General features: G+C 37.0%; 2 protein-coding genes across 6 annotated transcripts; one reads left to right on the forward strand and one right to left on the reverse strand.

The window, feature by feature from the left end:
- The first annotated feature begins 262 nt into the window (after positions 1-262).
- rufy1 (RUN and FYVE domain containing 1) lies at positions 263-10419 on the forward strand. The gene is made up of 17 exons (XM_077578244.1): positions 263-947; positions 1338-1517; positions 1608-1725; positions 1851-1952; positions 2027-2150; positions 2221-2282; positions 4022-4157; positions 4247-4348; positions 4438-4554; positions 5805-5972; positions 6046-6143; positions 6916-7035; positions 8016-8145; positions 9415-9509; positions 9584-9632; positions 9698-9775; positions 9849-10419. The coding sequence occupies exons 1-17, from the start codon at positions 638-640 to the stop codon at positions 9990-9992; spliced, it is 2133 nt and encodes a 710-aa protein (XP_077434370.1). The 5' UTR covers positions 263-637; the 3' UTR covers positions 9993-10419.
- hnrnph1 (heterogeneous nuclear ribonucleoprotein H1) lies at positions 10409-18482 on the reverse strand. Of its 5 annotated transcripts, none has more exons than XM_077578249.1 (11): positions 18363-18482; positions 17626-17721; positions 17393-17548; positions 16626-16769; positions 14043-14181; positions 12951-13132; positions 12691-12806; positions 11482-11617; positions 11325-11402; positions 11149-11241; positions 10409-11045 (listed from the first exon to the last, which is right to left on the reverse strand). In XM_077578249.1, exons 2-11 carry the CDS (start codon positions 17705-17707, stop codon positions 10945-10947), a joined length of 1227 nt encoding a protein of 408 aa, XP_077434375.1. In that variant the 5' UTR covers positions 17708-17721; positions 18363-18482; the 3' UTR covers positions 10409-10944. The 5 variants fall into 5 exon arrangements, with proteins under 5 accessions (XP_077434375.1, XP_077434374.1, XP_077434371.1 ...); XM_077578248.1 differs by having other exon boundaries at positions 12915-13132; positions 18363-18481; XM_077578245.1 differs by having other exon boundaries at positions 12691-13132.
- Between the last annotated feature and the right edge of the window lie 1493 nt (positions 18483-19975).

Consider the following 19975-nt stretch of genomic DNA (forward strand, 5'->3'; position numbering starts at 1 on the left):
ATTCGATCCAATTAGTATTTTTCTGAGGATTTTTTTTTTTTACTATGCATTTGAAAACCATACTTTCTAATCCTAATTTTGCCCACAAAAAATATTCTTTCAACCTCCGCAGATGACGCACCGCTTTAAAAAAATGAGTGTAAATAGAGTTATTTTTTAATTATTTGATAGTCGGCTTCAAATTAATAAAAGATGAAAATTTGTTTTGTGCATGGCAGCTTTATTCATAAAGCGCATTTTATACACAAGCTAATTCTTTTATTCAAAGTACAATATATAAATCATTTAAAAACAAAATAACTAAATATATTGAAAAATAAATTACAGAAATAGATGGCAACTTACTAAAATGTGTAAAATAGCATACAATACAAGAAAAAGGTTTTTGAAAGTTATTGTTATTATTATTATTACTATTATCATTAAAAGTACAACATTTAAAACATTCACAAACAAAAGACCCAAATAAATGTAAAAACAAATGACAGAAAAAGAAGGTAGCTCGGCTTTACCTATGCTGATGTAGTTTATACTCCAATCAACAGGTGGCGCTAGTGAAATTTTGGGATAGCTTTAATGCCCGCCAAGATGCTCACGTGTCACGTGATTATACAACAAGAAGGGAGGGGGTGTAAACATGGCCGACGAGTTGAGGGAAGTAAACACAACTGCCGAGAATGGCGAAGCAAAACAAGAGCAAGACCTCGACAAACTTTCCAACACGGATGCCGACGACAACGCCTGCGACAATAACGTTCTCGACCGGGCTGAGAGGTCGCCGTCAGACAACAGCTGGTCGGCTCCTCTTCTGTCGCTGGCTCGCAAGGCCACAGAGACGCTCAGTAGCGGGGTGAACTACGCTTCTGGCCGGAGAAACTCCACTGAGAGCCCCGCGGTGGATAAAGAGCCCGAAAGTGATTTAATCCGCACGGGGAAGAAGCTTCCAGGTAGGCGGGATGGAATACTGTACTGACACCCTCGCTTTAAAGTGATACTTCCTCTTGCACTATTAGTTGGCTGTCAGCTGTCAAAACACATGACTTGCAAAGAGACAATTCAGATTTGATGGCTTCGTCGTCACGCGGGCTTGCTTTGACATGTTTTACTTTCTCTGACGTCTGTTTATTTCCCACGGAAAGCCTTTAGAGCATTTTGTTCATGTGCGTTACAAAAACTTTTTTTTTTCTCCCACCTCTGAACGACATTTCTGTACACTAGTAGGGCAACTTTGGCATCATCTAACCCTAACACTAGTGACATTGTACAGTTCTAACAGCCTCAAGTCTACTTGTGTGTTTAAAATACTTGTGCTTTCTGTCAACAACAAAAAAAATCAGTGGTGCCTCCCAAAGACCCGATGGCAATAGAACGATCCAATCTTCTCAGCATGTTGAAGCTCAGCATCAAGGTTTTAATCCAGTCCACACTGAGTTTGGGCCGGACGCTGGACTCCGAGTACCCGCCCCTGCAGCAGTTCTTCTTAGTCCTGGAGCACTGCCTCAAACATGGGCTGAAAGGTGACTTGCTTGTTAAACGTAAACTTCACATTCAGTGTGCGTATATATTATCAGTTCTAAGTCGCACGTTTGTTTTGTTTTGTTTTCCAGCCAAAAAGTCCTTTATTGGTCAGAACAAATCCATTTGGGGACCCCTGGAGCTGACTGAGCGGCTGTGTCCGGAATCTGCCAACATAGCCACAAGTGCCAGAGACCTGCCTAGCATCAAGTATGCTTTGGCCAATTATTTGCCAGTAAAACTGTAACCAATTGCGCCCGTGAGCCAATTTGTGGTCACGCGGTATAGAAGACGAACGCATAGATGAATAAAATGTGTCTGTTTTGTGTTTTTAGGACTGGTTTGGGACGAGGGAGGGCGTGGCTACATTTAGCGCTCATGCAAAAGACGATGGCTGACTACATGAAAGCCTTGCTGGATTGCAAAGATCTCTTGAGGTTTGGAAGAATTGACCACGTCGGTGGGTCATGTCGAACACGTCGCCAATTTCTAATGTCATCTTTATTCCTAGTGAGTTTTATGACCCCGGTGCCCTGATGCTGGAGGAGGAAGGGGCGGTGATGGGGGGGCTGCTCGTGGGCCTCAATGTACTCGATGCAAACCTCTGTATTAAAGGCGAGGATCTGGATTCACAGGTGAGCGACACAAACTCAGCACTGTTTAAAAAAAATAATAATTTTTTTAATGTATTTTTCTCTTCTGTAGGTGGGAGTCATTGACTTTTCCCTCTATCTGAAAGACCCGACCAGCACTGAGACCTCAAAAGAGTAAGTATCCCAAAATTATTTCCAAAAATTATTTTCAGTTTTTTCTCATCAGTCTCTGCCAACGGCAAGTGACAGGCAGAACAGTTAGATGATCTTCCATAAAATGACAGAAGTAATTTGCGATTTACATTTGGACAAGAACCATCTTGTAGTCTTTGGCAGCGACGGCTGAAGTGTGGTACGGGAACTCCCTCTAGTGGGATGCAAAAGAAACACTAAAAATATTTCATCTTTAAGAAATGCTTCTTTTTAAACTTTTCATTTGGTATGATTAAGAAAAACTTGTATGCAGTACATTTTAATTAAACTGTTATTTTAAGTTTTAAAATAAAAATATATGTATTATTTACCTATACTTAGGCACAGCGCAAATTTTTGTACTACATAATGTTAAAGGGACATTCGTTATCTATTCTGTTTTCTCATTTTTCATGTAATCAGGGATGTGATTTTTCCGCTAATTCGCGGAATTCCGCTTTTTTTTATCTCCCCCAAAAAAAAAAAAATCTTTTTTTTTTTTTTTAGTAGTTCATTGTGTATGCACATGACTCCGACAGATAACATCTTCTGCTATAACAAAGACGTTTGTGGTATGCTCTAATATGAGTTACTTTTCATTTGGTCATGATACAATTATTTGTTCATGAAATTTGAACTCTTCAACATTATTTATGTGTTAACTTAGTAATCACATTAGTTAGATATGATGATATTCTCAGTGATAGTTTTTAAAAGCAAAGGCAGTCCAATGTTTTTGAATGTGACTGATTTTGAGTTGACTAAAACTGCCATTTTATATGGGATAGTTCAATATACATTGAAAAATTATGCTGTTGTTTTGTCTATTTCTTTGTCATGTGAGTGCATTGAAAGTGCTTAAAAACACAGAAAACCCATGAGCTCCGGGGGGCTTCGGCCCCCAGACCCCCGGCTAAATTTTCAGATAATTTCACTTTGGTCAAATCACATCCCTGTGTAATATTCTGACTTAATGCTTGTAAAATTGTCTTTTCTCATAATACAGCTTTACTTTTCCTATCACAATATTGCAATTTTATCATTTTGAAATTTAAAGGTTTTAGTTCCCTTAACATTTTAATTTTTTTCCTGTGAAGTCCTTAACTTTTTGCTTCTTTTTTTTTTTTTTTCCTCTTGGTCTAAATTTTTTTAGGGATGTTTCTTGTAATATAGATGCTTTTTTTTTTCTTCGTAATTTTCTTTCCCATAATATTTTGTCTTTATTCATGTATAACTTGAAATTGTTCTTATAAACTTCCTTCCTTTATTTTTTTACTTGTAAGATACAACTTCATGAATATAACCTCTTGTTTTTGACAAGCAAAAAAATTTAAATTTAGAACAGATTTAAAATTTGTGATTAATCGTTAGTTAACTAGTGAAGTCATATGATTAATTACAATAAAAAAATAATAATCGCCTGACTGGCCTAATTTTAAAAAAAAAATACTATTTGTATTTCTGTTATAAATGTGCAATAAAAAAAAGTCTAGGTTTTCATAAAAAATGAAAAAAAAATGTTAAACTAATAGAAATAGTTCACATGAATTTTTTACGTCTATAGTCGTCAATGGCAGTGAATGAGTTAATGCTGTTATGGTGACTGGGGGGGGGGGCAATACAGATTTTTAACAAACTATATCGCCACCGTTTTGTAAACCAAGTTGCCCCTGAAGTCTAAAGATGATTTTCACCCTTGTGTCTCATTCACGTCATTTCAGTAACGCCAAGATGACGGCCATCTTGGATCAGAAGCATTACATTGAGGAGTTGAATCGTCACCTGAGTGGCACCGTCACAGACCTTCAGTCCAAGATGGACTCTCTGGAGAAAACCAACAGCAAACTTGTAGAAGAGGTCAGAAGATGAATCGGCAGCCAATCATAGTTTTGCCCTGCTTAGAAGTTGACAATCAAAACATTTCTAATAGTCTATTTCTCATTTAGCTCACGGCAGCGACGGACAGAATCAACGCTCTGCGAGAAGAACAGGACCGGCTGAGACAGGACAACGAGCTGATCTTGCTTGCCAGTCAGAAAAAAGAAGAGGTCCGAATGCCAACCGCTCAATTTGACACCGCCTCCAAATGGACAAATCAACTCCTTTTTTTTTTTTTTTGCTTTTGCTGCTTTCCCAGGCTGCACTTCAGGACAGCCAGGTGGAGCTGGAGACGTACAGACAAACCCGGCAAGGCCTGGATGAGATGTACAATGTTGTGTGGAAGCAGTACAAGGAAGAGAAACGCATTCACCAGGTCAGGTATCGATCGTTAGTAGCTCTCAACTGTTTGACGAAGTCCACATAGACATGTAGAGGCTCGAAAATAGCCAGGGATTGTTTGATACCACTTTTTTTTTCAGACCAATACTCAACTCTTGAGTGGTCCCCGATACTAAGTACTGATACCACAACCACTTATGATAAATTAAAAAAAAAAAGATACATAATTTGAAAGAAATATCGAAATAGTATTTTCCTTAAAATGGCATGAAATTAATGGCAATTTTCTATTCTTCTAATTTCTAATTTGTGATCGTAAAACATTCAAAAAATACCAGTATCGGCCGACTTTACCAATGCCAATACCTTGAAATATGATCTCGGTACCGATAACTGGTATCGGTACTCGCCCATCCTTAACAATAACTTAATTGGCTCCATATTTGGACCGGACAGTAACATTTATATTTATATGGTGTAGAGCCCGACCTATATGAATTTTCTTTTGGGCCGATTCTGATATTTGGCAGAATAATATTACCGATTAATCGATAGATTATTAAAAATAAATAAATAAATAAAAGCACTAATAGGGATATGAATTACATGCTGAATGTTTGACTCTTTTTTTTCTCTAAACAATATTCTGTCCTTTATTTATTGTACAATGTTACTGAGAAAAATCGGATGATTTTTTATTTTATAAATTTTTTGGGGGGGGGGGGATTTGACTGTCATTATCTTTGCCATATATTGTAAATGTAATTTGTTAAAAAAAAATAAACTGCTGGTTTTAAAGCGCTAATATCAGCTGGCTGTTAAATCATTACACAATATTATAATATTTCACTGGGTGTCCATTAAGTCTGGGTGCATGGTAAAAATATATATTTCTAAAAATCAAACAATTTTATCCAATTGTAATGTTGATAAATAATGTTTTCAACATGATTTCCATCATTTTCAATGCATACTTTGGATGCGCTTGGATGCAAAATTCAGGTGAACTCGATGGAATAGATCGAAGGTTGAATTCTTCCGCAATTTTGTGATATAACCATCCTTCTTGTCCAAATCTTCATTCCGGGGAGGAAAAATGATATCAATAAATAAAATAGTAAAATCCCTTAGTATGTAGCCAGATTTTGTGGATACCCTATATCGTATGTTATTACAATTAGACCCTGTTTTCACTTGAATTATTATCTAGAGATTTGCTCAATTTGGACCATCATCTTTTGAAGCATGCTCTAGCAGGCGTGACCAACATATCAAACGTTTTAGGAGTTGGAGCGAGAGCTGGAGCTGCAGTTGGGACTGAAGCAGGAGATGGAGATGGCCATGAACCTGCTGGAGAAGGACTCGCACGACAAACAGGACTCGCTGGCTGCCTTGCGACTCCAACTGGACCAAGTCAAAGCTCTCAACCTTCAAATGTTCCACAAAGCGCAGGTAACGCGCTCGTAATGACACTTCAACTCGAGACTCCCGACGCATTTTTCACCAGCTTTGGGACCCCCGGCAGGGCTTTGAACGAGAGGCGGGCAAAAAACAGGCGGAGGCCGAACAGCTGGAGCGCAAGATGGACGACATGACGAAAGCCATGTCGGAACTCGAGCGCAGGTACGTTTTTGTGTTTTGATCAATTTGATCCAATCCACTTTGTTTCTATAGCACATTTTATAAACAAGCGTTTCCAAATTGCTGCACTTTGAGATCTACACACGATCATACAAATAAAATCTAGTCAAACTAACACACACAAAAAACAGTCAATAAAATGCTAAAATAAAATAAGTAAAATAAAAATATATATATACATTAACTCTTTGACTGCCAGACGTTTTCAGAAAAGGGATGCCGTGGGTGCCAGCCGATTTAAGCATTTTTGACTGGTCTTTCAAGGTCCACAGAAAATGTTGTGTTTGGACTATGGAAACACACATACTACCAAATGAAAGATTGGACTCTCATCTTTCATCAGAAAAAAAAGTTTGTTTCTACCTTATTCCGTTTTTCAGTAATCAACAATAGAAAATGGTTAGTTTAACCTCTGTTTTGAAACAAACGTCTTTTAACGTCTTTGGCACTCCTCCATAGGATTTTACTAAACGTTATTTAACGTTTTTGGCAATCAAAGAGTTAAAAATAAATAAAATACAATAAAATGTTAAATTACAATAAGTAAAATAAACTAAAAATGAATACATTAAAAATAAATAAAATTTTATAATAAAACAAAACAATGTAAAAAAAAAAGCACAAAAAGGACCACGCAATTCTAAACTAACTAAAAGGCAAAGAATAGAAGTGGGTCTTAAGACTTGCGACACTTCACTGTGGGAGCAGTGGATGACGACGACGACCGACGTTAATGAATTGACGTGCTTGTTAGGCTGCAGAATTCAGAAAAGGATCGTAAGAAGAGCGACCAGTCAGATAAAGACTTGAGAATTGAGCTGGAAGGAAAAGTCAACGCTCTTGAAAAGCAACTGAGTGACCTGGACGCACTAAGGTAAACACACAATTTATCGTTCATCTATTGTATGGTGTATAATAGTTTTTTAATTGTAGTTCTTTTTTTTTTTTTACTTTTGTTTTTCAAATTCCGATAATTTGGGAGCAGGTTTGTCAGTTTTTTTTTATAATGATTTTTTAAATTGTAGTTATTAGTTTTAGTATTGGTTTTATTTTTTTTTATTATATACAAATCATCGCTGTCCTGTGAAAAACACTTATGTCCATTTTTTATTTGTTTTTTACATTTTTACATTTATGGGATGAAACTGAATGCAAGACGTCTCAAAAATGTAAACAATTATATATATATTAACTTTTTTTACTGCCACACGTTATCCCAAAAAACCTAGACAGTGCCAGCAAATTTAACTCATCTTTCAAGACAAAGAGAATATTCTGTGCTATGACTACGTAAACATGGTGGGCACCACATGAAAGATCGCGTTCCATTCTTTAATTAGGAAAAAAAAGTATGTTTCTACCTTATTCCGTTCTTACGTAATCACCATTTCAACATAGGTAATTTGAGTGACATTAAGTGAAAATTGAAAAGATATGATGAAAACAAGCTTTTTGTGAAAAGATACATTTACTGCACAACAATGACTTTGACACAAATATTTTTTGTTTAGTAACACTCTGTGAATTACATTTAATGTGACAAAGGCTTTGATCATTCACGTCATCCTTGAAAACGTTCTATTTCCTAAGATCCGCCATGTTTTTATGTAATTTGATACCCCGGGAGCCCATTGAAAAGAGATACAATGCTGCCATCTGCTGGCAATCGTTAGTGGTTGTTTTTGGATTTTCACAGCCCCATTCAAAAAAGTAGTTGACGTCAATTGACGTTATTGGCGGCATTCATTGGGATTTTAGTACACGTCAATAAACGTTCTTGGCGGTAAACTTTTAATTTTTTATGGATATACGCGTTTCTTTGTATTATTAACTAATTTATTTTTATGTGGTAAGGGTGGGCTTGGAGAAGGAGCTGGTGGTCGAGAGGGAGCAGCGGCAAGGCCTTCAGAAAGCGCTCCAGAGGGAGCAGGACAACAGTGCCGAGCTTCGCACGCAACTGCAGCAACTCCAAGGCCTGCACGCCGTCAGTAATTCCACACTTTTAGCTATCAATACTTTTGAATTGATGGATGGTGCGCAGGGATTAAATTTTACCAGCGCAAGAAATTATATTACACAAACAATTCCAATGTTTTTAATATAGAAATGATGTCGGAATTGGCCGTCTCATTGTTTATTGAATGTGTAAATTATGAGTTTGACTTTTTCAGTCAAACCACTGAAATAAAAGATATTTAATCATAATAATAAAAAACTTACTACAGTAACTTTTTACCATGTGAACTGAAGGATATTTAATAAAAGTTGTCAATTTCTGGTAGCTGAATGTACGACGGCGTATTAGGGCCATGTGTATATATATGTATATATATATATATTTTATTATTTATTTTTTTTTATTTATTTATTTTTTTTTGGAGGGCGGGGACAATAATCAGAGAACAAAACTCGCAAAAACTCAAAAACAAAGCAAGAGACAAAGACGCCTCGCTTTGCGAAGGTCCCCGAGGATCAAGTTAATTTGTTAAAATAAATGTTTACTTGTACATTCATGTTTCTAGAATTATTATTTACATTCATACGTCTTTTTTTTTTTGTACAAGTATCTAAGTTGACGTGTCGAATCTGCTGCTCTCTGTCATTCACTTGCATTTGCCTAAAGAATGCTGGCTTCTGATTGGTTAGTGTTTAGTCAGCTGATAGGGGACCAGGAAGTGTTGTCGCTCTAGCTGCCATGTACGACGAGTAAAGTTTAAATTAAGACGAAATCAGTCTTCATCCTGCATTTTCATTTTATAGAGTGTTCCATTAACCACCAACGAATCCTCACATTAGACTATAACTACGCTATGCGTATTTGAATTTTTTCTCGCAAATTTGCCTCCGCTCTTTGACTGCCAAAAACGTTAAATAACGTTTAGTAAAATCCTATGGAGGAGTGCCAAAGACGTTAAAAGACGTTTGTTTCAAAACAGAGGTGAAACTATCCATTTTCTATTGTTGATTACTGAAAAACGGAATAAGGTAGAAACAAACTTTTTTTTTCTGATGAAAGATGAAAGTCCAATCTTTCATTTGGTAGTATGTGTGTTTCCATAGTCCAAACACATAATTTTCTATGGACCTTGAAAGATCAGTCAAAATGCTTAAAATCGGCTGGCACCCACGGCATCCCTTTTCTGAAAACGTTTGGCAGTCAAAGAGTTAAAAAAAAAAGAAGTTTATACGTGGCCCTAATCTGCCGTCGTATGAGTGACATGCTTAATTTGTGATTTTATTTCTTTCTTTTTAGGAGCTACAGGATCTGAAGCAGGAGAAGCAGCAGCTACAGCAGATATGCGAGCAGCAGGAGCAGGCGTTGCAAGAGATGGGCCTTCATCTCAGCCAGTCAGTTGTTGACCACTTTGCTTATTGTTGCCAGTGACACGTTATGTCATGTTATTCCATCGCATTTCCTTAAGGTCGAAACTCAAGATGGAGGACTTCAAGGAGGTTAATAAAGCACTGAAGGTAAAATGTGAAATGTTTAATTATACTTGGTTCTGTATATTTGAAATGCCGATTGGTGCATGCAGGGCCACGCCTGGTTAAAAGATGACGAGGCCACGCAATGCAAGCAATGCCATAAAGAGTTCTCCATCGCACGAAGAAAGGTTTGATTTTTTTTATTTTTATGTGTTCAAATTAAAGCCACGTTGCTGTCTTACGCCATTTTTTTGTTTTTAGCACCATTGCAGGAACTGCGGGGATATTTACTGCGGCACTTGCTCCAGTAACGAGCTGGCCTTGCCTTCGTATCCTCGTCCCGTGCGGGTGTGTGACATGTGCCACTCTTTGTTGCTGCAGAGGAGTTCGTCCAAATCTTCCTGACCCGCCGCCATTTTGGATCTCACGCTGCACAGACACTACATGTATTATTAGCCACGTTGATGAATGTCAATTTTGTGTTCAATGTGAAGATTCACGCATTACATGGATGCCGTTCTGGTCAAGATCATTCATTTTTCTATTATGTACCGGTAGGTATGTTGAGGTTACATCAAGGAATTTTTCCAGAGCTCTTATTTTGATATTATTCACATTGTGATGCACTAACACTGCAGTAGCCACGTTTACATCAGTCCCATTGCATCTTTGCAAATTGTGAATAGATTTGATACAAATCTATTTTAGAATGTATTAAACACACGCAGTGAATTGTGTACACTCCGGAGAGCTTTTTTCTATAATCTTAGGGAAATCACATTTTTAACTTGATATTTAATGAATGAATAAAATTTGCAATGTTTCCACAACAGTCCAACTAGTTTATTGACTTTGCTCACAGAAAATACAAATAGCATTACAGGCAGAAGACAGGAGGTCATGTCAACTGATTCCAGAGTGAGTTGCTCCCGATGGTTCCCGGCAAAAAAAAAAAAAAAAGTGCCTTCTAACTGGTCAAACCTTAAACATGCTGTCAGTGCGGAATTTTCAGTTAACTTGTACCACTGTAAATTAAACAAAGCGTTGTTGAAAAAGCTGAAACGAGGCCTAACAGATTTGTTCGTGCACTCTTGACATACAAAATAACGCGGTAAAACAAAATGAGTTGACAAAATCTTGGGTAGTGAAAAAAGAGCAGGTGACAACTTGTGATAGACAAACTCTCACGCACTCTAAAAAAAATAATAATACAAACCCCTGAATGAGCTCAACCACCCCTGAACCCGTGTACTTATGGATGAGACATTTCCGGTCATTGCGGCAAAAATTCCGAGTTAAAACAAAATTCACAAAAAAATTAAACGGTACAACAGTAAAAAAGAAAAGAAAAAAAAGACTACATTCCCCATCCCCCACCAAGTCCGTTCATGGAGCTTCTGCTACTGCCGCCTCCACCGCCGCCACCATAGTAACTGCTTCCCATTCCGCCCTGGTTACCTAACAAGAAAGAGAAAATACACAATATAGGACCCCACAGTTCCAAAGTGGTCCACCCCCCCAATTTTTTTTTGCTTTTCAGGGCAAATGCTATGGAACTCACTATAATCACTGTAGCCGCCCATGTTTCCTTGGCTGCTGTATCCGCCAGAATAGCCCGAGCTCAGCTGGCCGCTACTGTAAGACGATTGGCTCCCTGTGAGGAAAAAAAAAACAAAAATGATCTTCTGTTGCGTTCACAACAAACCATCCGACAAGTTTGCTAGGAGCCAAACTCACCCCCCATCATCTGACTGCTGTAAGAGCCGTTACTGCCACCTGCTGTTGAGTTTAGGAACAGCTCCACATAGCGGTGCTCTGAGGGAGCAGCATAAAGAAAGGTTTCTTCCACGCTTTGCAACTTTGCGGTCGCCGGCGACAAGTGTGCCAAACTCACGCATGTTAGCTTTGTCTTTGGACATGGCGGCCACGGCATCCTCGTGTGTTGCAAACTCCACGTCGGCCTCCCCGGTCACCCGGCCGTCGGGGCCCACCTCAATGTGAACCCGCACTGGATTCAACGGGGAGAAGAACTGCCCACAAGCAATTGAAAAAAACATTTCGGTAGGGAACAAAGAACTTGCAGTAGGCACGGGCAGATATTAGATCCTGACAATATGATAAGCCTGAGCAAAAATATTGCGGTATTAAAATTACTTTTTTTTTTTTATATAATTGGTTGGCACCATCTAAAAAAAAAAAATCATTTTACAGGGTTTCTGCAGACATCATCAAATCTAATTTAATGAGACTTAAAACTAATTGAATGCCCACAACATACTGTATATTCACATGTGCACACAAAACGTACATATATTCATATACTTGTGTATATAAGGGCTGTCAGTCAATTACAGTTATAATTAATCATATATAACGTGCAATTAATAATAGATAAGTGCAGGTTATAGCTGTTCTGTGTGTACAATAAAATGTATTTTTCAGGTTTTTCCATACATTTTTTTTAACTGACAAAAGTGAACAAACACGGTTACCAAAAATAAATGTGGTTGTATTAATTAGTTCAGTGATAGTAACTTTATAGTAATTCATAAGGTTACAAACGTTATGGTGAAAAGGAGGAAACATTGCCAGATTTGTGTTAAGGTAAACTAGATGGCATTAGTGTTTCATGTTGGACATTGGCGACAGGAATGCTACATTTTTCTTTTCAAAATTCTGAGCAATTGGTATTTGGAAATAAAGCAACTCTGACGACAGGCTATTTTGTTCATTGTAAATTACAATTAGTCGCCAGTATCAAAAAATAGATGTATTTATATCACATTATTGCTAAATTGTGCTATAGTGATTCCTTTACACGTTGTATGTAAAATAAAGAACAAGCATTTCAATTTTATACTTATTTATATATTTTTTTATATATACACAAAATATTCAATTTAATTAATGTCAATATTTTTTTAATTAAAATATTAAATGAATATAAATAAATTAAATATATATATATTTTTAATAATAATATTCAACTCTGAAAGCAGCCAATCATATGGTGCCCTGCTTACAAAAAAAAGAACAGCTGAAACCAACGGGTAATCAGCCCATGCCTACTTTGCGATGATCTCAAAAGTCAACTTGGCCTTACAATGTAGATGTCGGATTCAGTGGCCCTGTAAGGAAGCCCCCTCATATGGACACAGTGTCCCGTTGTGCTCTGAAAGGACGAGCCGCCGCCGTCGCTGTACCGGCTGTCCGACACGCCTGAATATATAAAGCGAGACAAAGCCATTTTAGGAGGAATCTTTTCCGATCGCACCACCACTTGTGCCATGCTGAGTAAATGGAGAGAATGTTGCAACAATTGATCACCAAATCGGATTTCACTCCTTCGTCCGCTCGACACACCTCCTCCGTAGCCTCCGCGGCGCATTCGGTCGTACGAGCCCCCCCGGTTCATCATGTTATAGCTGCCGCGGCCGCCAGAGGGCCGGTCATAAGGGCTTGGTCTCTGCATGCTCATGGGCTTCCGCTGCGGCTCGTAATGGGTCCGAACCTCGGCGCGGCTACTCTTGAAGATCTCAATGTACCTGACGTACATAGAAAGGTGGCGGTGAGGGAGCGAGGAAAGGTCAGGGTTTGTTAAGCAGAAACTGTCTTGGTGTAGCCCGTCACAGTAATAGAGGGTCTTTTTTTTGGGCCAAGTTAATTTAAATTAATTGCAACAAATTAGAAAAAGGGCCTCAGACTTTTCTTATGGTTACCTGGATTTACTTGCAAGTGAAAATGAGATGCCCTGTATTGTTGCCGTGGCAGCCATTGTCCTGTTATGTAGCGGGGGCAGCGTTACCTGTGAAGGTGGCCTCCGTGTTCTTCAAAGTTGACCTCCAGGGATTTATCCATACCAACGTCAACCGCTACTGACATACCAGTTGTCACTGCGCTTAATTTTATTTTACAAATGTTTCCATGGAGCATATGGAGGACCAAACTGCCAAAATTGAAAATAAATAAATGACTAAATAAATGAATATAAATGGAAATAAAAACTAAATAAATAAATGGATATAATAAAATAAATAAAAAAAAATAGAAATAAAAACAACTATTAAAAAAATATATATATATATTTTTTTTTTTTAAATAGTTGTTTTATATTTATTTTAAAAAAAAATAGAAATAAAAACAACTATTAAAAAATATATATAAAAAATATATATATATATATATATATTTTTTAATAGTTGTTTTTATTTCTATTTTTTTTATTTATTTTATTATATCCATTTATTTATTTTTAATTTGGGCAGTTTTGGTCCTCCATTGGAGCAATGTGTTGCGTTGTCATAAAGGTTAGTTAGTGTGTTTGTGGTCAAATCATAATAATAACAACAACAAAAAAAACTACAAAAGTCAAATTGTCATGTCAGTGAGTTCGTGTTGCGGGTGCACACCATAAGAAAAGCAAACGTTTCCAGCCAACCAACCAACCATCCCCACCTGTGCCCTATTCTTTCCTTGTGTTTCTTTAGAGCCTTTTCAGCTATATCCTGTGAAGCAAACTGCACGAAGGCCTCCCCCGTACTCCTCCCCTGGATGTCCACCGGCAATGTTATCCCATTTGGCACGATTTCCAACCCTTCAACCCAAGGACAGATAACCCCAGCGGGGAACATATTAAATCACATGCCCAATCACACAAAGAAATGTCGCTAAGAAAGAGAGAAAGACAAACAAAAACAAAAAAACTTATGGAACACTCTAAACATAATCACACATACCAGTTGAGTTGTTAACCACCCGCTGGCATGTTGGGATTTTTTATTTATTTCTACCAATTGATACAGGAAGACGGTGACATGAATTCAAATGACTCTTCATCAGTTGCGCGTTACGTCAACAGACTTCTTTTTTTTTTTTTTTTTTTTTTTTTTTTAAGTGTAAGAAAATGGGGTAGGGTCACAGTGCAAAGACGATGAATTGAATGTAGGAGGGTTAAAGCGAAAGTAAAAGAAAAAACAATCGTCACAGTATTCTGATTAATATTGCATTTGTGGAATAGGAATTAAGCAGAAAAATCCACCGGTTTTTAATCCATCTCATTTTGTGCTTATATCGCAAGGATGGCCTGTTTTCTAGATTTGGGCATATGATGTTCGCAATGCGAGCCCGAAGGTACTTTGATGTCAATTTCAGTCGACAGCAGGGGGTAGTACAGAAAAAATAGCCGCCCGGAGATGCAAAAAAATAAAATAAAAATTATTTTAGGGCTGTGCCATTAATTGAAAATTCAATTACAACTTCAATTATTACACTCCACAATTACAAAATCGGCATAATAGTCAACAACAAGAAAAAAGATTAATAATCTTTTCTTTTTTTTTTTAAATAACTAATTTAATAAATTTTGTTTCATCCAAAAGGAACTTGCATAATTATAGTCTTTCAAATAATTTTATTTGCCTTAATATTTTTCACCTTTAAACATTTTCTTGCTTTGTGCCCCAAAAAAATAAATAGATGACCGTCCTAATCATGATATCAATTATTACCAAAATAATCATGATGAATATTTTCTTCATAATCAATCCTTATCTACAAACATTATTAATCAGAATACCTTGTACATAGGACATATTATTGCAAAACAATTTTTGACTTGACTTCCGCTTTCAGTCAATGAGACTGTCGATTATTTATTAACTACAATGAAGTAGGGGGGGAAAAAAAGTTATATTTCTTCATGGTCCATAAACTTAACTTTTAAACTGGATGACAACCGGTATTAAGTGATTATCAAAAGGGGTCACCAACATGGCATCACAAGGGTGTGATCTAAAAATAGCTCAGTGATGTGATGGTGCTTTTCCTAGGGCATGTTGCGATCATCTGAAAGCAAACACACTGTTGCACATTGCTATTTATGAGTTTCCCATGTTGCTCATTGTTAGGAGGCATTGTGAGAAAAAAGGCACGTGACCGGGGGGTTTTCACTTGAATATTATTAATTATAACTAAGGCCCAACCAATTAATCAGCCGATATGAGCTCTTTTAAAAACACATTTTTTTCCATATAGATTTTTCTTTCACACATTATACATTAAAAAGTCTGCTGTTAAAGTAAACAAATAATAAAAGGACAAAGTATTCTAAAAAAAGTCAACATTTATTTATTTTATGTATATATTTTAATCAATATGTTATCGGAATGTTATTCTCCAAAATATCAGAATTGACCTTTAAAAAAAAAAAAGCCATATTGGCCTAACCTTAATTATAAAAAATCTAATTTGAGCTATTTCGGAAATGTGTATAAAACCGGAAGCCCTTCGCATTGGTCAGTATGCAGGAAATAGCGGTCACGTTTCCCACCAAAAATTGGTGACCCCTGGATTGTCACATTACTCTTGTCGATTACTTTTGGCTCAATTTATACAGATCATGGCACAATGTTACTTTAATTTATAGCCAGTGTATATTGAATAGGACAGACCGAACATTGATTTAGCACTTTGTGGTGTTGTTTTCTTTACTGAAATAAATCGACTGGTGCTGTAACTATCTATTAATTTCATGATTATTTTTCTCTATTAATCAATTGGCTGTTTGTCAATAATTTTTAAATGTATTTTGTCTACAAACTAAAAATAAAAATCAATCTACTGTCACAGAAGAAACAAAATATATGACAAATCAATTAAATCAGGTCGTAGCTTTAAAACTGACAAAAACTTAGGCGATAATGGCAGGCAACAAAAACGGTAGGCAACATAAAGGCACTATGGGGGAAAAAAAAAAAGATGCCGGCACATCTCGTTTGCATCGCACATTTCTCCCCTTCAACAAAGCGACACTATAAATTATTCCTAGCTTCTTTCAGCTATCATTAATCACTATTATATGAGATGCATCTCATTACCGGAATAATGAACACGATTAATATAATTATTCTTCAGTGTCAGAGGGGCTCGGGATTGTAAAACAGATATAAATTGCTCAGTGTCTAGGAGAGAACGGAAACTATAAAAGGAAGACTTCAGGGTAGATCAAATTCAAAGTCACAAATGAAGAAAACTTCTTACCTGAGAAAAACTGGACAATCTCCTCTTTGCTGCAGCCAAAGGGGAGGCCTCGTAATCGCACAAGTCCATCTCCGGCTGTCTCTGGACAGTTCGGACCGGTGTGCTTCATCACCCAATCCATCTCCACATTGTTGGATTTAAACACTGTTACGACACAATTGGATGAATGCAATCGCGTTGATTGACATGCAGTAAAAATAGTGCCTATTGATAGAAATTAACAAACATTTTTGTTTGGTTTTGCTGGACGTGTATGAAGTAGGTATGAACAAACGTTATGGTTAAAATGAGGAAACACTGCCAGGTTTGTGTTAAGGTCAACTAGATGGCATTAGTGTTTCATGTTGGACATTGGTGACAGGAATGCTACATTTTTCTTTTCAAAATTCAGAGCAATTGGTATTTGGAAATAAAGCAACTTTGACTACAGGCTATTTTCATTGTAAATTACAATCACCAGTATCAAAAAATAGATGTATTTTTTATCACATTGTTGCTTAATTGTGCTATAGTGATTCCTTTACACAACGTTGTATGTAAAATAAAGAACAAGTATTTAAATGTTATACTTATTTATATATATTTTTATATATACACAAAATATTCAATTTAATTAATATTTCAATATTTTTTAGGCATTGCTGACAGCCAGTTAGAATATTTTAACATTTTTCATTATAGGTAGTTTTTTTGTCCCATTTTTCAAATTAAGTTAGTGTGTTTTTTTTATTATTGTATCTGTTTTCAGGTAGCTCTGAAACTCTCACCCTCCACATATCTGTGCCCCATCGTTTCTCTGTCCTTCTTCAAGGCTTGCTTGAGGTCGTCTTCCGCTTCCAGCTCGACAAACGCCTCTCCGCTGGGACGACCCTCTCTCGTGGAGGTGAAATGGACGCCGCCGCCATTGCCAAGAATTTTGCAGTCTAAAATTTGAAATAAAACAAACATTGGAAGTCATCCTATTTGATTCCCCCCCCCATTTACAAACAATGAAACCAACCTGAGAAAAATCTCTGCACTTCATCCACCGAACAGGACCAAGGGAGACCCCTGATTCGTACAACGTAGCCTTCATCAGCCATACCTAGTCACAAACCTTAAAAAAAAAAAAAGTTTCACATATGAAACCGTCAATGAATGAATGAATGAATTCAATGATGTGCAACGTCACAATGGGACTAAAACACGTGGTTTTGTTCAATTCAAATTCTGCTCGGACGTGGTTCGCAACATCTTCAACACTCAGTCTTTCACTACGACTTACTGTAATGTACTGGATCGTAATAATCGACTTTCGGGTTTTTTAAGCTGTGCACACAAATGAGTAGTACATATAACGCCACAATTACTAGTTGTTCCGCTTCACCGAAAGACTGGCGCTACTTCTCAAAATGGAACACTTTAGTGCATTCATTGCAAAGGGCCTACAATACTAAGCACAACAAATTACAACTATTGGTTGCACGGACTGGAGATACAACATGAATAGTTAATGATAATGGGACAGTTTTCTCCCAAGTTACACGCGTGCACACTACCGCACCCTGCTCGAAGAACAAAAGCGGCCTTCGCAGTCTGCCTGCGCCACGTTAGCCTAACTCGTTAGCTTCTTGGCTAGCATTTGCTAACTAAATGAGTAAATGCGTTTGAAGAACCTAGTGGTAGCTATGATCATATCATTAAAGAGAAAACGTTGCGCCGGAGAAAGTACAAACAAAGAGCAAGTGCATTCCTTACCTTTAAATCACAGAGAGAACACGATGAAGATAGCGAACGCGCAGGCCTGGCGTGATGGAGCCGAAAGTAAGCGAAGGCTGGGTTGCCAGGCGTCATAACTAAGTCTCTTTAAGAAATACAAAAGCACGCATTCTCTTGAGACTCACTCCACCGTCCTAACTTTGCGGTAATTAGCACGTGACTAACTTCAAATAATTGATAAGCCATTAAGTTATCTTCTTGTAGTTGTAGCTGCTAGAAAAGAGTAAATTATGTCTAAGTAGACGAAATATACTCACAAATTTAGATGTGGTTTTAAAACCAATCTGGCAACCCTGAAAGGCGCCTCAACGTGCGTCCACGCCCAAGAGGGATGACGTTGTTGTCCCAGGATGGCGGGCTGAGATGAAACCAACCTACCCTTAAAAAGAAAGAAAGAAAGAAAGAAAGATTCCATTGTAATATCTCTGTATGGTTATGGTAAAATAAATGTAATGTTATTTCTGTATTAAAAAGAAGATTAGAAATTCATATTTTGCTTTGTGTTGTCATTGTTGTGCACATTTAAGTTTCCATGAATAAAGTATTCGATCTATCTATCGATCTATCTGTCTGTCTGTCCGTCTATCTATCTATCTAGCTATCTATCTATCTATCTATCTATCTATCTATCGATCGATTTATCTATCTAAAGTTGTTTCTCACAAGAAGGCTAGCATTGCATATTGTGATGCTTTAGCACTCATCCGCCATTTTTTATGCCAAAGCGAAACGTTGCTCCTTTGAAACCAGAATTATCTGTGAGCTGAAGTTGACTGGGTTTGCTCTTTTAATTATATTCATCCACATGTAGTCATCAGCCTCAAACGTATCCAGTCATTTGGTGGAGCAACCGGTATTGCAAACTCTACTTGATGTGTGTCTTTCTAAATGGATTTATCCCCTAGCTATAAATATATATATGTGTGTCTTCAAAATTTGACAATCCACAGAGAAGAGTGCAATTTAGAACCCTGTCAAATTTTAAAGATTAAAAAAAAAAGACTGAATATATTACAGTTATTGTTGGTCGCTTTGGTGCAGTTTTCAGATCTGAATTGAATTTCTCAGAACTACTTGGCCAATTTTCACATCATTGTATCACTTGTATACATCACAAAAGCAGTTTCTCATTTCTTGGAGCAAGTTGGAAATGCGGTGGCACATCCACGCAAATATTATGTACAATTCTCTGCTGTTTTTGACATTATCAATTGCTTATGTCAAGTTGATCAAAATGTAAAGGGTCTTAGTTGAATTTTCTCATACCCAAAACATTTAGGCATTAGTTCATTGTATAAATCTTTATATGCAAAATGGCTGAAAAAGTAATCATATTGTTAGATCAGCCAATGATCAACCAGTTTTCTGAAATAGCTCACAGCAAGTGAAGATAATTGTTGGGACGTGGAAGAGAATTTGTGGCCCTAAGGAGATCATCCCATGTTCACATTTCCAATGTACAAAAATGTGGACAACACATTTTTGAATTCAGTTTACAGAGTATTAAAATCCAATTGTCTGCCATACATTTGAATCGTAGCACTGTAACTTGAGTCACATTTTGTTGAAAGCTTTCTTACGCATACATTAAA

Source organism: Vanacampus margaritifer, chromosome 10, assembly GCF_051991255.1.
Source record: "Vanacampus margaritifer isolate UIUO_Vmar chromosome 10, RoL_Vmar_1.0, whole genome shotgun sequence".
Taxonomy (NCBI): Eukaryota; Metazoa; Chordata; class Actinopteri; order Syngnathiformes; family Syngnathidae; genus Vanacampus; species Vanacampus margaritifer.